This window comes from Mycteria americana, chromosome 6, assembly GCF_035582795.1.
Source record: "Mycteria americana isolate JAX WOST 10 ecotype Jacksonville Zoo and Gardens chromosome 6, USCA_MyAme_1.0, whole genome shotgun sequence".
In the NCBI taxonomy this organism is placed as follows: domain Eukaryota; kingdom Metazoa; phylum Chordata; class Aves; order Ciconiiformes; family Ciconiidae; genus Mycteria; species Mycteria americana.
In genome coordinates this window covers 46,668,539-46,685,303 of record NC_134370.1, presented here as the reverse complement: position 1 = coordinate 46,685,303, position 16,765 = coordinate 46,668,539, and the positions used below count along the sequence as shown (strand labels likewise).

The 16,765-nt window shown below is 45.1% G+C and overlaps 1 protein-coding gene, 2 non-coding genes and 1 pseudogene across 3 annotated transcripts; 1 reads left to right on the top strand and 3 right to left on the bottom strand.

Moving 5' to 3' along the window:
* The first annotated feature begins 3,685 nt into the window (after positions 1–3,685).
* TRNAM-CAU (transfer RNA methionine (anticodon CAU)) lies at positions 3,686–3,757 on the top strand. The gene has a single exon. It is a non-coding gene; the product is annotated as a tRNA-Met (tRNA).
* Positions 3,758–3,937: 180 nt separating this feature from the next.
* Positions 3,938–4,011, bottom strand: TRNAI-AAU (transfer RNA isoleucine (anticodon AAU)). Its single transcript has one exon. It is a non-coding gene; the product is annotated as a tRNA-Ile (tRNA).
* A 3,894-nt stretch (positions 4,012–7,905) lies between these two features.
* Positions 7,906–10,678, bottom strand: LOC142411955 (olfactory receptor 10A7-like; annotated as a pseudogene).
* Positions 10,679–13,918: 3,240 nt separating this feature from the next.
* On the bottom strand, positions 13,919–15,686 carry LOC142411954 (olfactory receptor 5AP2-like). Its single transcript, XM_075506616.1, is given in 3 exon segments — positions 13,919–13,950; positions 14,790–15,107; positions 15,110–15,686. Coding segments are annotated over 3 exon segments (927 nt in total).
* Positions 15,687–16,765: the final 1,079 nt, after the last annotated feature.

Here is a 16,765-nt window from a genome sequence, read left to right as displayed (position 1 = left end):
TAAATCTTCTCAGATGTGATGGTGACACAGCACAGAGCACATTCTCCAGCAGGTGTTGAAGCAGCTGTCCCTGCCAGGGCAGAGGCTTCAACCCAGACAGTTTCAGATGGTGGATGAAGCCCTGCAAGTCCCAGGCTGCAAGGAGTGCCTGGGGCCTCCCCCTGAGGCTGGCAGAGATGGTCTCCCCTGCTGGAGGTGTGGTGGTGTTGAAGACCTGTGTTACTAGTTATAGTAACCTGTGGACTAGTTATAGGAGGAAGTCAGCAGGCTAAGCAGCATCAGAGAGCATGAGAAGGAGATAGACAGATCTTCTCAGACCCTGCACTTCAAGATCCCTGGACCTCAGCTGCAGTGGGGTGATGGACAGAGCCTGTAGCAGATCATAAGTGGAAACTACAAGGAAGGCAAGGGTTGGAAGCTGGTGACTTGTAGCACCAAGAGGAAGGCTCCTGCTCCACCTGAAGGCTTGTAACAATGGAACAGGTTCACTGTCCTCAAAGCTGAGGAGGAGGTTGGGTGTGCTTTCAAGTCAACTGTCTGAGCTAACTGACCCAAACCATGCAAGACCACCAGGAGGAAGCAGCAAGTGATAGTAGTGGGTGACTCCCTGCTGCAGGGTATGACTTGACTTGTCTAGAGAAGTGAGCTGCTTGCTGTGGGCCCAGATCTGGGGTGTTGTGGAGAGACTGCCAAAGCTTGTCTGACCCTCTGACTATCACCCCTTGCTGTTTTTCCATGTGGGTACCAGTGATCATCCCAAGGGCAACCTAGAGAGTGTCAAACATGACTACAGAGCTCGGGGGGCCATAGTCAGGGGTATGGGCATGGTGCACAGGGCTGACAGCAAAGTGTCTGGGGTGATGTGAATGAACGGGAACACAAAATCAGCAAAACGAGGCTTAAGCGGGGTCACCTTCAGCACTTGCATGCAAGCAAGAAAGTGCCTACAAGACACCGCTATGGAGAAATTCCCCAAACCCTTTAAACCCTTTCTGGGCAATCAGCATGCTGGGCTGCCTCTCTGTCATGCCTGTATGCTAATGCACGCAGCATGGGGAATAAAGACGAGGAACTGGAGATCTGTGTGCAGTCACATGACTGTGGTCTTTTTGGGATCATGGAGATGTGGTGGGACAGCTTACATGACTGGAGTGTTGCAATGGAGCGACACAGGCTCTTTAGGAAGGACAGGCCAGGAAGATGAGGAAGGGGAGTTGTCTGTTATGTGAGGCAGCCGCTGGAGTATCTGGAGCTCTGCCTGGGGATGGGTGAGGAGGCAAATGAGAGTTTATGGGTCGGGATTAAAGAGCTGGCCAGTATGGGTGACATGGTAGTGAGTGTCCATTATAGGCCACCTGACCAGGAAGAACAAGTAGATGAGGCTGCCTACAGACAGCTCACATTCACATACCCTAGTCCTCATGGGGGACTTCAGCACCCCGATGTATGCTGGTAGGACAACACAGCAGGGCATAAGCAATCCAGGAGGTTCCTGGTGAGCATCAGTGGCAACTTCCTGACCCAAGTGATAGAGGAGCCAATGAGGAGAGGTGCCTTGTACTCACCATCAAGGAAAGGCTTGTTGTGGATGTGAAGGTCAAATGCAGCATTGGCTGCAGTGACCATGAGATGGTGGAGTTCAGAGTCCTGAGGGGAGGTAGCCAGGCAAAAATCAAGATCACAATGCTGGACTTCAGGAGAGCGGACTTTGGCCTCTTTAGAGATCTGCTTGATACAGTCCCATGGGATAAGGCCCTGGAGGGAAGAGGGGCCCAAGAAAGGAGGTTGATATTCAAGGATCACCTCCATGCTCAAGAGCGGTCCATCCTGACAACCCAGTGCTGCATCCCATGCCTGAGCTCCAACTGCATCCCTGACACGCCCTCTTAGAGCCACATCCCCCTGTCTGAACCCAAGCCCGTGTCCAACCCCTCTCACAATCTCATCCTCATTTCCTCCAGGACCTGCAGAGCTGAAGATGCTCCTGTGGGGTTGCAGTGAGGTGCAGCAGCTGCAGCCTGGCTGGGGTGCAGTGCCTTGGGGTAGGGGCAGTCCACCACGGCACCTCAGCCAGGTACCAAGGGGCCAAGGCAGTGCCAGCCCTGGCAGTGCTGGGGGCTGTGGGTCTGCTGAGGCTGGTGCAAGGGGCACTCTGGAAGGGATGGGACAGAATGTGGGATGAGAAGGGAGGTGTCAGGGTCAGCCAGGGCTGGCATGGCTGGCATGGAGAGGAGCCAGAGAGGCCAGGGCTGGTAGGGGCAGGGGCTAACACTGGTCTTTGCTGCCTGGTTCCCTCCCAAAACTGCTGCAGTGAGGGGAGAGGGAGGGATCAGACCTGGCTTTGTTGCAGAAAAGTGGTGTGTTGGGGAAGGCACGCTCTTCCTGTTGGAAGGATCTCTGTGAGGTGGCTCTTGCAGGGCATCCTCCATGGGTGCATCCCTTGGGGCTGGTGGATGCAGGCAGGCTCCCCCCCCAGGAGCATCACCCAGGGCTGGGGTGCAGGCAGCCCCCCCACCCCCACACCATGAGACAACATTAGGTTATGTGATTAAAGGCTCATCTCCATGAATGAAGAGGAGCAAAGGAACAACGAGAGGTGGACGAACCTTGGGAACCTCCATTGTGCCAGGGATCCCCCGACCCAGCTGCTCCCAGGGCTGTCCATGGGCCAGGAGGTGGCACCCATCATGATGGTCAATGGGGGCAGCTCTCCAGGTCACCTCTTGGCCCGAGGGGGTGACTGCCTAGGGGTGAGAGACACATTCTGGGATTATACAAGACTTATTATGGGATGTTCAGGGGGAAAGGTGGGGAAAAGGAGAGATCAAGGTGGCTTGGGGAGCCACAAATGTGGGAAAACAGAGGGATAAGGATATGAAAGGGGCTGTGTATCATCTATCTAACTACCCATCTACCAGTTTGGGGGTGTGTGTGTGTATTTACCTCCAGGAGATACATGCTCAGCCTTGCTGCTGGCTGAAGCTGGGGACATGGAGCCATGGCAGCCTCGGCCGAGTTGGGCTGCTGGATTTGGCAGCATCTAACAGAGCATCCCCCAGGTGTTACACAAAGGGTGCTGGTACAGGCTCGCAGGCACAAAGGACTACTAGCAGTGTCTGTAGCTGGTGGCATACATTGAGTCTAACAATAAACATTTATCATGGGCAAAAATAAAAAAGGGAGACAGAGACGCAAAAGTGGGGAAGGGAAATCTCTCCACAGAGGCCAGCTGGGGTGAGAAGCACTAAGCTCCCAGATGAGCAGCAACCTTGGTCTCCCCTCCAGTGCAGCAAGCTGTGACGGTGGTGATAGTGATGATGTATTTTGTGTATTTTGCTTGATCCCATTTGTGACACTATTATGGTGCTTAATCAGGTGCATGTGTTGCATACTGACCAGTCGCTGACTTCCTGTGCAATGCTGTTTTTTGACAATTCTTCACCGTTTAAATGGGTGCTGTTGGCTGCAGCATGCAGTGAGGTTTGTCCTCGAATACGAACGAAAACCTGCAAAAGAAGCAGTAGGGAAAGCGTGGGGGGAGACTAGAGACTGAAACTGTCCCAGGGGACCATCTCTCAGGGCTGAGGAGTACAGGCAAGACCCCTGTAGAAACACACGGAAATACAGGCAAGGAAGGCACGTAAGAGTAGCTCTAAATAGGCAGCGCGGGACAAACTTAGCAAGGAGCAGAGTGGCGCAGCGGAAGCGTGCTGGGCCCATAACCCAGAGGTCGATGGATCGAAACCATCCTCTGCTAAACCGTAGCTCTTTTGGTTTTTTTTTTGTTTTTTGGTCCTGCCTCTCCGCACTCCCCGGGTTGCGAGACCCCGGTGAGGGCCCTGCGGGATCCCTGCGCGATCACCGCCTGGCGCTGGGCGAGACAAAACGGAAGGCCAGAAAGAAAAAAAAAAAAAAAAAAAACCCCGAAAACAGCGGATGGCCCGTACGGGGATCGAACCCGCGACCTTGGCGTTATTAGCACCACGCTCTAACCAACTGAGCTAACCGGCCACAGTGCACTACTGCTTCCGGCGCCGTGCCCAACTGCTCTGTCGGCTCTGCGCAGGAGCGGGTAGGACTCCTCCGCTGCCTCAGGGAAAAGGGGTGGGGCGGGCAATAAACATAGCACCTAGCTATGGCTTCGATCCACCGAGTTCTGGGTTATAGGCCTAGTATGCTTCCGCTGTGCCACTCTGCTGCTGTTCTAATAAGGATATCTCATATACACATCCTCATCCATTCTCCCCACCCCAGCCCTGGGGGATGCTCCCATGGGGGGCTCTGCCCGCACCCCAGCTCTGGGGGATGCTGCAACGGGGAGTCCTGCAGGGTGGGTGAGCAGTGGTGGTACCCTTATCCCAGCAGGATGCACATCCTGTGCGAGGTGAGTTAACAGCCCTGCTTTCCCACCAATCTGGGTGACTATGAATGAACACGCTGTGGTGTGTGGCTGTCCCATCTGCTTTGACCTCCTGGGGACTGCAGACGAAGTCCCCCACTGTGCTGCTGAAAGCTGAACACAGAAGAAGCCTATCTGGGATCTTCTGTTTTTTGGCCAGTTTGGTAGGAGCTGCCATTCACCTGTTGAATACAACTGCCTATGCATAAGATTTTGGGAAAACAGGCAAGTATCCTCTGTGGAACGTAAAAGAATGAAGGTGGGTGTATTTTTGTACAAGTTTCTCACAAATTTGGGGGCCTAGTTTGCAAAACTGCTGGCAGTTGGGAGATTTAAATACTTTTGGAAAAAAACAAAAGAGAAAGCTTGGGACCTGAGCTACTCAGCACATCACACACCTCATATCCACCTCAAACTGCATCAGTGTATTCACACCAGCTCCATGGGAGCAAGACTCAGGTGCGAAAGGAGGACAGCCTGTCAGCACTGCGATTTGGCTCCTCATTTTGGAGGAGAAGCTGAGACTGTCACCCATGTGCTTACCTGGCACAGAGCCTGTTTGGCCTCGTGGTGGGTTTCTGGTAATGACTGCCTGCCTTCTTCTTCACTCCCACAGCCCATTTCCAATAGGTGCAAGGAAGTGGGGTGGACCTCCCATGGGTTGGTGTTACGCCACATTGGTGGTACATGGATCTTTTGGCCAATCCCTTTCCTCTTCTTGTGTCCTGGGATGACAGTCCCCAAGAGTTGCTGACCCTATCAAGCACATCTCTGCTTCAGGCATCTTATTGGATTCTATTAACGAACTTGACTGCTAGCATCCAGTCAGTGGGGTAACAGCCAGACCTTGTGCTGGTGCCAAAGTCAGGCCTGCCACAAGCCACAGCTCTGTTCCCTGATCCTGCCTGCTTAAGCCACCTGGGTGTGCAGGACCTGCTAGGGCACTGGGACAAGCAACAATACCACACCATCTCACAAATGCTTTGCCTTGATCTCCCAAGGAGGTCAGCCAAGCACCCAACAAGGGCTTGATAGAGGTACTAGCTAGCCTAGCTCATGGGGCACTTGCTACCTGTGTGGTAGCTACTTGCTACATTGCCCCATGGGGGTACTGAGGTGTGTACTGGGGCCATGCCCAGAGAAAGGGACCTCTCATGTTGAGCCATGTCTGTCCAAGAACTGGGCTGCTGGAGAAGGTGCAGATGGCATATAAGGGCATACTTTTTGACCTTGAAGTCAGTCAAGGAGTGGAGCAGGTCATGCAGGGAGGTTGTGCAGCTTCTGTCCTTGGAAGTTTTCAAGACCGAGCTGTATGAAGCCCAGAATAATGTGGTCTGACACCAACAGCTGACCCTGCTTTGAGGATGAGGTGGGACTAGAGATTTCCCGGTGTCCCCCTACTCATCTCAGGGTTGTTCTGTCTCAAGAGCTGTGTCCATATGCTCTTCTCACCTGTGGCAATTGGGAGAACCTGCCTGCTCCTGCAGCCCTTGCTCATACCTTTCCCTTGGAGCTGCAGTGCTTGCCCTGCCTCTTCCCCATGGGAAACTCCCCACATTCCCTGTTCCTCCACACTTCTCCCACTTGCTGGAGTGACAGCCCCCAGCTTAGATTTGAGTCACCATATAGCAGATATTTGCAATTTTTGCTTTTCAAGACTAACAGAAGATGGACACACAACATGGAAAAGCATTTGGTGAAGTGAAAGGACCTGTATTTCCTATTTAAAATGTGGGAAATTTCCCAAATTTCCACACTTTTCATGTAAATTCTCCCTTCTCCAACCCATTCCCTCCCCAAAAACCCCTGCCAGTTCCATGCCTAAAACTCACTTCTCCCCAAATAGCCCTGCTGAATGTTCTGGCCACTCAGCACATCCTGACACCTACTTACCTATGCAGCCACCTCAAAAGATGATTTCTATTCTCCTAAGCTTTCTTTTTTTGCCCAGTCTTGAGCTTTTCCTAGCACTCCCTCCCCTCCTTTCCCTCACACTGTTGAGGCCAGGCTCATTAGAAAAAGCCCAGGCAACATAGACACAAGGATGCAGAAAACAGGTATGTACTCACATTTCCAGCCCAAGTGTCCACCGACCAGCAGTCCTTCACCGCCCCCGCAGTGCTTTCCCATGGCACAGCCTGATGGCCCAGTGAAATCCTCCTTCTCAAGGAGTCCTTTTTAAGGCAAGTCTTCCTGGAGGTGGCTCATGTTTTATCACTCACTGCTGTATCCCGAAATACTGTTTTCTTTCATACCTGTGTTCCCATACTGCATGAATGGGTCTGGAGTTGTACCTCTCAGATATGGTTTTGAGCTGTTCTTGAGTAATTCTTCCTGGTACTGGTTTGCAAATACTCACTTCTGACAGCCTGTGGGATCACCTTGGAGATATTTGAAAGCCATCTGGACATGATCCTGGGTAACTGGCTTTAGGTGACCCTGCTTGAGCAGGGGGGTTGGACAAGCTGACGTCCAGAGGTCCCTTCCAACCTCAATCATTCTGTGATTCTGTGACATCATGCGGTGGGATCCCTAACCACCCCCACACAGCTGGAGATGTATCAATCGCTCATCTCTCCAGAAAAATAATGGATACAGGGCCATGGACCCTGGATTCAGTTTCCTGACACTCTTCTGGTATGGCTGGAGGTCTTTTGGGTACACCACTGGTGCACATCCCTTGACTAAGTTGCAGTACAGGTGTGACTTGAAACATCCTTGGTTGCCTGCAGTCCCCAGGGTTATCTGTTACATTTGAGTTGGCAGCTAGAACACAGGCTTACAGGAAACTCAAACCTTTTTGCACTGGAACCAAAATAAGATGATGTAGGACATTTCCAGCAGCGCTAGTTATCTGTGTTCAAGCAGCCAAAGTAAGCTCCTCTCAGTTGTTCACTCCTTAAATGCTGCTGATTGTATTGACTAGATTGTCATAGACTTTGATGGGCATGTAGGTGCTGACTTATGTATAGATACCTACAGTTGGATGTCATAATCTTGAACTGAATCTCATTCTTATATCCAGTCAACTGAATCTCTCTCCTTACTCTTTACTTTCTGGTGGGAGGAACTGATTACGATGGGGTGAACTATATCAATATGCCAGCATTCTGTTGGTATATTTTTCCTGAAAATATGCATGGTTTTTTCTGACTTTGCTGGAATTTTGCTACAAGTTAGGTTTATATATGCTGGAGTAATGTGTTCTTATGGCAGTGATTTATTTTAGACATGCTTGAAAGCTAACCATTATGTAGAAGAAGGGAAAAAGCCTTACACATTTTGTAGTTAATGTATAGATTTTATGACTTATTTCTGTAGTCTCTGCAATATTTTGGACAGTTACATTAAATATATTCATTTATTCATTATACAGATTATGTACATTTCTCAGTATTTTCCAACAAAAGCTAAAATGTCCAAATCCTTTACAGACTTTGAGGAATGCATTCATTCTTCGATTTTTAACATTTCAAGTGTGAACATTTTTCATAAAATCAGTGAGACTATCTGGGCAGAGACACCTTGCTGAAGAATTGTCTTCTCCTAAATGTCCACCTCAGAGCATGCTTTACTGCTTTGTTTCATAAGCTGTAGATGATTGGGTTCAGCATAAGAGTTACTACTGTGTAAGAAAGAGCCACCAGTTTCCTGCTGTTTGCCAAGAGACTGGACTTTGTCTTTAAATGTATCAAGCCAGTGGTGCAGTAGAACAGTGTCAACACCGCCAGGTGAGCAATGCAGGTGAAAAAAGCTTTGCATCTTCCTTCAGCAGATGGCATTTGGAGGATGGTATGGATTATCTGGATGTAAGAGGCTGCTATGAAGATAAATGGGATCAAATCAATTACAACAGTAGCAATGAACACAAGATGCTCTGAACAGACCAGATACAGAATGGGAACAATACCACAAAAGGAATGTTCAATCATCTCCTTTGAGCCACAAAAGGGGCTAGCTAGATAGCCAACCAGTGAGTCCTACAGAAAGCGGAATACCAGCAATCCAGCATGCTATGACCATATGAAGACGCACTCTCCCTGTTCATTGTTATGGTGTAGTGCAAGGGATGGCATATAGCCATGTATCGGTCATATGCCGTGGCACCCAAGAGGAAACACTCAGAAGTTACAAAGAATTTAACAAAGTAAAGTTGTAGGGCACAGGCAGAAAAGGAGACGACCTTTCCCTCCAGTGACAAATCCACAAGCATCTTGGGCACTATGTTTAGTGTAAAGCAAATTTCAATTAAAGCCATGTTTTTGAGAAAATAGTACACAGGAGCGTGCAAGGCAGAGTTGATGGCTGCAACTTTGATGATGAGAAAGTTCCTTGTCATCGTGATTAGGAACATCAGAAGAATTCTCTTGAAGAGGAAGACCTGAAGAGCAACGAGGTGGGAGAACCCCTGCAAGGTGAAGGAGGTCTGGTTTCTGAGCCCTGGTGCTTCAACAGCTTCCATGTGAAAGAGAAACAACACAGCCTGTACAAGCCAACACGGAAGACATGAGAAGAAAAGTCTATATAGGGATGAAGAAAAAAATAGAGAGCTGCTCTGAAACTGGTTCCATTATTTAGTAAGTGGGACAATCGAATATAGCTGGGCAAATAACATTTTGAGAGGCACACTAAAAAAAAGCAACATGATAAAAATGAGGTAATAAGAAAAAACAATGAGCTTCAGTGCAGAAGAGCTAGGATTTTCCTTATATTTTGTCTGTTTTCCTTTTGAATTAAGCTAAAATGTTGCCATGTCTACTTCATATTTCAGTTCAACTGGTATTTTCTGAAATACGTTTTCATCAACAATTCACCTATTTTATTTTCTGTGTGCAAAATTCATTTCCTACAGAACTGAAATCTAATTACATTCTCTGCTCTATTTTTAGGAAAAAAAATGTTTTCCCCTGTTTTCACACACATACATGTACATATGTATATACAGATTTCAAATAAATAAAGACTTATAAAATTGTGGATGGTACAGCCATATGTTTGAAGCTTGAACGATGGACAGAACATATATTTTACTATTTGGTCTTATCACTGCTAAAATATAAAATAATGACCTGCTAATTTTGTGATTTTTTTTAAACTATTGTTCTTTATTCAGTACCACTGGACAATTGCTTATGAATTCAGTACTGGAAGAAAGTTTCCTCTTGGAGACCATCTGCAAGCTACCTGTCAGTATTTAGATATTTGTGATGTAGATAACCATATCCAAGGTAAACATATGAATTACCTTCTCAGTTTACATGTCTTTACACCAGCTACAAAGGTAAGTCAGAAACCTTGATTTTATTTCTCACTTAATCCAGTTATCTTTATTGGTGTCACTATGTGGAGGTGCCATTCATTAGCACAGAAAGGAGCAGCTACATGCATTGCAGAAAGCAGTATTAGCTGAGAAAGGTCCTCTCCTACAGTTTTCAGTTAAGGCACCCTCCAGCCTGCACTTTGATTATCAACACTGGTTGACCTTCCTATGTTCCTTCACAGTAAAGTGGAGTTACAAGTCTGCATTGTTATAAAACACAATGCCTTTCAGTATGTTACTGTCTTGACCTGTGTTCCCTCTGATCATCTTAGTGGTCCTCTTCTGGACTCTTCTATTTATGAATCTCTTTCTTGTATAGAGGGATCCCAAAATGGGACACCTTTCTCCATAGGTGGCCTTGCAAGTGCCAAGCAGAGGGAAATGGGTGCATTCCTTTGACCAGTTGGCTAGCTCTTGCTAACACAGCTAGCTACATGGTTACTTCTCTCCAATGCAGGGACACACTGCTGGGTCACGTCCAGCTTGCCATCCACCAGGAACCCCACATCCTTTTCTGCAGAGCTGCTCCTCAGATGGTCAGTCCCGAGCTATACCTATGCATCTTTTGTGCCATGGCCAGGACTTGGCATTTGTCTCAAACTTCATGACATTTCTGCGTATGGCCCTCTTCCCCTGTCCCCAAATTTCTGTCATCTGGAAACTCCTGAGGATGTTCTCCATCACATCTTCCCAGTTACTGATGAATATGTGAAACAGCATTAGTCCCAGTATCAGCCTGTGAAGAATTCCTCTTATAGCCAGCTACCAGCTAGACTCAGATTGTTGACCACTACCCGTTAAAGTCTTGATGGTGCAGACCAACCTAATGTTTTCCCATCCAGTTTAGATCTTCCCAGTTTGGCTGCAAGGCTACTATGTCAAGAATTGCTGAAGTCATTAAATGACATCCACCACTCTGCCCTCACCCACTCTGCCCTCACCCACTCCGAGCCAGTCATCTCACCCTGGAAAGGTGTCAGGTTGGTCAGGCATGATGTGTTTTAAGTAAATCTGTGCTGTTACACATCCTTTCCTGCCCTTCATGTACTTAGACATGGCTTCCAGGAGGATTTGCTCCATATTCTTCCTCGAGGCTGAGGTGAATCTGACATTCCTCAAAACTTTCTCCTTGGCCTTCTTGAAGCTCGTTTGCTTTTTTGATGTCACTGGGAACCTACCCCAGTTTGTCAAAGATGACAAATACCAGTCTTGCAATGGCATCAGCCACTTCCCTTGGTACCCTCCGCTGCATCCATGCGTTTGGGTAGGTACTCTGTACCTGTACTCTGTAAGTACTCTGTAACTTGATTGTCCTCTGTGTGTCCTCTGTGTCCCCTTTCCCAAACTATGCAACTACTTTGTTTCTTTTAAAAAAGACCCATTTCAGAGCAGGGAGGAGGTTTTTTTAAAAAAATACGTATTTTTACAAATGAAATATTTTTCCTGAATGATCAAGAAAAGCTTTTGTGTTGTTTCTGCAAACAACCATATGGCAACCATCAGCAGCTGAGATACCCATTTACATTTCCCTTACAATCTATGAATGGAAACAACTCTCAGATGTTATTTTTGTTCATTCTCTAGAAGTAATCTAAAATAGGCTAATTGCTACAAGTACTTAGATCTCTTACATCTCCATGAAAGTCTTAACATACAGCTCAGACATCACTGTGTGCATTGCAGACATCTAGAGTTCTCAGTTGCATCCTCTTCTAACCTTTAAAAACATTAAATTACTTTTTTTTCTTGAGCCCTCTATACTAATAAGCATTTTTCTTGCCAATTTTCATTACCTTGCCAATATTCATTATAGAAAATACTGGTATACCTCAATTTTCATGAGAAGCAATCCAGAGTTTCTGATATGATGCCTTTGTTCATGATTTCAGATACTGGGATACCTTTTTCTGCCTTTTGGGCAACACTTCAGGATGGTGAATAGTTTCCTGTAGGATCCCCAAGAAAGAGTGAAGTTCAACTGTTCTGAACTACATGCTATCTTACATTGCTTCCTGAGATAGGAACCCCTCTCTGGATTCATTACCAAGTATACTCAGAAGATGAAACATCTCCCTTGGTATTGTAGAGGACTGTGAACAATTTAAATTAATGAAAGCTAAATTTTTTTTTGTTAATCTTACATGAGTAGAAGCAATCAAATTAACAATAATTAGGTTAAAATTTAAATTTAAAATAAAGTTTAAATAGCAAAGTGTGATTCTCCATTTAAAGCTAATGGGAGGAGGAAAACAGCCTTTGCTAGATGCCTTGTTTGAATTATTAATCAAGTCTGTCTTGATGGAGAGAAAGGAACCCCAAACCTAATCAGACCATTTGTTTTAGACATCTATCTGAGGATGGGTGTATTACCTTCTGAAGACAGCTATCTCTCTTTATCATCAGGCAGGTAGTAGCAGCATGTCATTTAGCTAAAAAGTCTATAGTTGAATGGATAAATTCAGGTGAAATGGATCCCACTTGAACTACAGCTCTTCAGAAAATTAGAAGTTCAGCATGAAGTTTCCAAAACTAATTTTTGAAAAGTGTCCTAGACCCACATTGAACAAAGTATTTTGTGCAAGGTAAGGAAACCTGGTAGCAAGTCAAAGAGAGATTCACCATACCTAACTTCAGACATCTGTAATCCGGTGGTTTAATTGTTGTTGACATATCTAGTGACTTTTAAAATGCTCTAGAGTATCCAAGAGATCTGCTTAAGACTGGCAAACGTGATAGAGGTACGCAGGAGACCTGTCCTTCTGGAACATTACTGGAGACCAGCTAAGATGCTCCTGGGTGTCTCTAACGGCACTGAAGGCCTATGTTTGTCTAGTGGTTTGAGTCCTAAATTTCTACATCTGAGCATGTCATAGAGTCAGTTGCCCTATAATCAAAGGAGAGGAACAGGCACTTCTAAGGCTTAATTCATCATAGCCTCAGAAGTCCAAAATGTGCAGATAAGTCACAATGTAGAAATGCCATTTTCCATTTAGTGAGTATGTTGGGAAACTAGGTGACTAACACACGTGCAGAGTTTCTTTGCAGATGTCTAAGTGTTAATGGATATCCATTATAATAAATAAAGCAATATAGACATTTCTGGGCCTGGTTAATTTGGCCTATTGTAGATATATGCTATGGGACAGATAGATGTGTATTCTTGAGTTCGGAGCTCTAATTAATTGCCTAAACTTAGCCAAGGTGTGAGAAGTCTTTTCCTGCCTCATACAGCTTTGTGTGGCAAGTGGTACCTATTCCTTCTTATTTTTGCTAATCCCCTCTCCATTTGTTCCCTCCTCCAGACACCAGGGATGTTTCCCATTAGCCATTTCTTGCTCTGCTAACTGCTTTCAAAAGCTGTATCTCCTTACTGTGATGGTCACTCCTGTTCCTGTGCTGTCTTTTCTCCACTGCTTATTGCACTGCTAGATGCTTTAATGAAGTGTGAAGCTTTGCTAACCACTATTTCTTTTATTTTTTTAACCATGTTAAATATAAGAACTTGCATAGCAATCACAATTCTATAACCTACAGAAGATCTCTAAACAGCTCTTCCTATTTCCTAATTGTTATCAAGGAGAATAAAACTACACATGCAAAATGAGCTAATTTCAGGGTGGTAAAGATGGTCCTTTCCATTTATCTCCCCTCCTCTCCTCTCCACCAAACGTCAACAGAGTGGGCATTCCTCTTTGGAAGTTGTTGCAATGTTGTTGTGGGAGTTTTGCTTTCACTTTAAGCTTTTAATTGTCAGTCCAAATATGGATAGTATTTAATTAATTTTAGACTGGATGTCTACATTGAGTGTTCTTCTGTATGAGCTAGGAGTTCTTTAATATATTGAACTGAGCCCTTCTAGAGCATGGTTTATATTAACCAAAACCAGACCTCTAAAATACGTCACATGAACCATGTTCAAGCAATGTTTCTCACTCTCTTCATTTGCAATCAAGGGAGTCCAGATAACTATCTTGGATGTAGATATCTACACCATAGATGTAAAAACTAAGAGTAATCCAGAACATAACATTAATAAAGAAATGGTCTATCTGCTATAAACTGAGTTTCAACTTATCCTGAACTGAATTTCGGCTGTAGTGAGGAAAAAGCAAGCAAGCAGGCAGGCAAGAAGATATCATGTGCAATAATACATATACAATGACATTCATGAATTTATTTTGCTTACTTTACAGTGTTCACTACATATTCGTGTTAAAGGAGAAGCCGTTGCCTGAGCATTCACACACCATTCAAAGAGTTGCACACACACCACCCGAGACTTTAACTGCTAGGACCTGAGTCACTTCACAGCAGGCAGCTCCACTGCTGATGAGTGCCCCTTTTTGACTCCTCGCTCACACAGACACTCACTCTCGGGCGCTTCCTCTCCCCTCTGGCTCGACCCTAGGTTTCCCAAAGCAGAGTCTCTGATATGACGTACTCCAGATGAATTTATTGGTACAGCAGTGAAAACAGCTCGAGCTGAGTGCCTCCGGAGAGTGACCCAGACCAAAGAAATCCCTGGGTAATTATACCCTTACAATCTAAATTCCCCTCCCCTCCAGAGACAGTTCAGACCAATAGTAGTATTTGGGTCTGGGATCTTCCTGTTCTTCATTGGGCCCTTTCATTTTCTCTAGGTGGGCCGATTCTTCTCTTATCTCTAAGATTGCAGCTTCTGCTAAGGTTGAAGCCTCCTTATCTCTCTGGTTTGCACCGGTTTCGGGGGCCTTCCTTCATGTAGCCAAGTAAAAGTTCAGTGCACGGTTGGTGGATCTAGGTGAAAGTTTTTGTGGCCTGAGACTTCAGCACGCCTTGATGCTAATGCTAAAGTGACTACTACAATATTCATGTTCTTTCTCCATACCACCCCCCAACTGATAGCAAGATTATTTACCTATTTTGTTTCTCTGCTTATTTATTTTTAAGATGTACAGCTATGTATTTCCAAGCTTTATTCAAATTAACTATGTTCGCATGCCATGTAATTGTGTCTGAACCTGTAACTCATTAAGGATTACTACCCCCCTTTTTTAACAGAAAGCAGTCCCCTGAAAGCCAGCAATTTACTTGTCTGTTTTTGCAGAGCTTCCTTTACTTCTGTGTTTCTCAGACTGTAGATGAGAGGATTGACCAAGGGAGTGAGAATGGTATAAAAAACAGAGAAGACTTACTTTGGAGATATTTGGGTATCGTGATGAGGAAGTACATAGACAGTTAATATTGACCAGTAAAAAAGAATCACCACAATAAGATGGGAGGAGCAAGTGGAAAAGGCCTGTTTCCTTCCAGTGGCAGGAGGAATTCTCATGATGGTGATAATAATGTAGAGATAGGATGAGAAGATCAAAAGAAATGGAAGCAGTGAGCACACACCTGCCACAACAGAATGACAAGTCCTGCCACATGAGTGTCACCACAGGAGAGTTTTATCATTGGAAATGAGTCACAGAAAAAATGTTCAATTTCATTAGGCCCACGGAAATCTAAATTTGAGATCTGGAATGTTAGCATAGAATTAGATAGAAAGCCACTTATCCAAGATGCAGCACCCAGCTGGAGACAGAGCTTGCTATTCATATGGGATGGATAGTGCAGGGGTTTGCACGCTGCTAGGTACCTATCATAGGACATCACTGCGAGGAGATAGCACTCTGCAGCTGCCAAGCAACCAAAGAAATAGTATTGTGTAAAACATCCATTGACTAAAATACTTCTGTCTCCACCCAGATAGCTAAGCAACATCCTAGGCAAGATATTTGAGCTGTAGCAGATTTCCAAGCAGGCCAAATCGCCCAGGAAGAAGTACATTGGCGTGTGAAGGTGCCGATTAGCCACCATCAGCACAGTGATGAAGATGTTTCCAGTTATGGTTACAATGTAGATTGACAGAAACATCAGGAAGAGAAGAGAGTCCAGTTCAGGGCCATTCCCAAATCCCAGAAGGATGAACTCTGTAACGACCATTTTTTTTTTCTACTTTTGCTTTGTCATAACTTTTGTTCTAGTGATAAAACAGGAAATGTTAGCACCAATGAAGACTTTGACAGTTGAGACTCAAATAATGAAAATTTCTTCACAGAATAGAAAAGCAAAGAGTAAAAAAGTCTTTGCATTATCAGACCTGTCACCTGATTTCTATAAAGATTCCTCACATACTAAGAGTCACATTACTTATTACTTCACGTACTGAGAAGAGCACTTAAAACTGAAGTAATTCCCATGCTTCTCTGGCACAAGGGTACTTTCTAACATGTTTCCAGCCTGTGCAAGCAAATTAAAAATCAACTTCTTTCATTAGATGCCATCACAAGTTTTCCCATATTCCTTTCTGTTGTGAAAAAAGGAAGTATTTGGTCTGATTGCTCCAATAGTAACATAGCCATATTTGCATTGCTAATATGTATTGATGCATATTACATATTCACTATATATAAGTATGTAGCATAACCGCTAATGCAGACATTTTTCTTATTTGAAGGACGCTGAAAAAGAATCCAACTTCCACCAATGAAAATAAGTATGAAGAACATCTATACCAGCCGCAGCATATGTTTGCCCTGCCAAAAAACCCCCAAACACACACAAAAGCACCTTCCAGTTGTCTCACCCTTCAGTCTTGTCAATGGGTAGAATGGAGGATTCCAGATTTAAGGAGTTTAATTCACCCTAAAACAGACAGGACGAATCATCCTGTGAAAGTACCTATTTCCTGTCACTGAGAACCCAGAGAGAGTTTAGTTGCCAGACCCTTAATCAGAAAAATACACTTTAGATAAATCCTACTGCTTGTCATAGTGCTCTTTTTCATTTTCCTCTCATCTGTACTGAATCACCTCATTCTCTAGATTTCCTTACAAATTCCATTTTTGAAAACTCCTGAGACTTTGGCTGGTCTTTTCTGGATTTGTTTAGTACAAAAATACTAAAAAAAAAAAATATTCAGTGGCCAAAACTAGACACAGTACTGTGGTTAAGGCTATACTGGCAAAGGAACTGAACAGAAAAATCTACTTTTTTCTTCTGTGTAGACTCTTCTTGTCAGC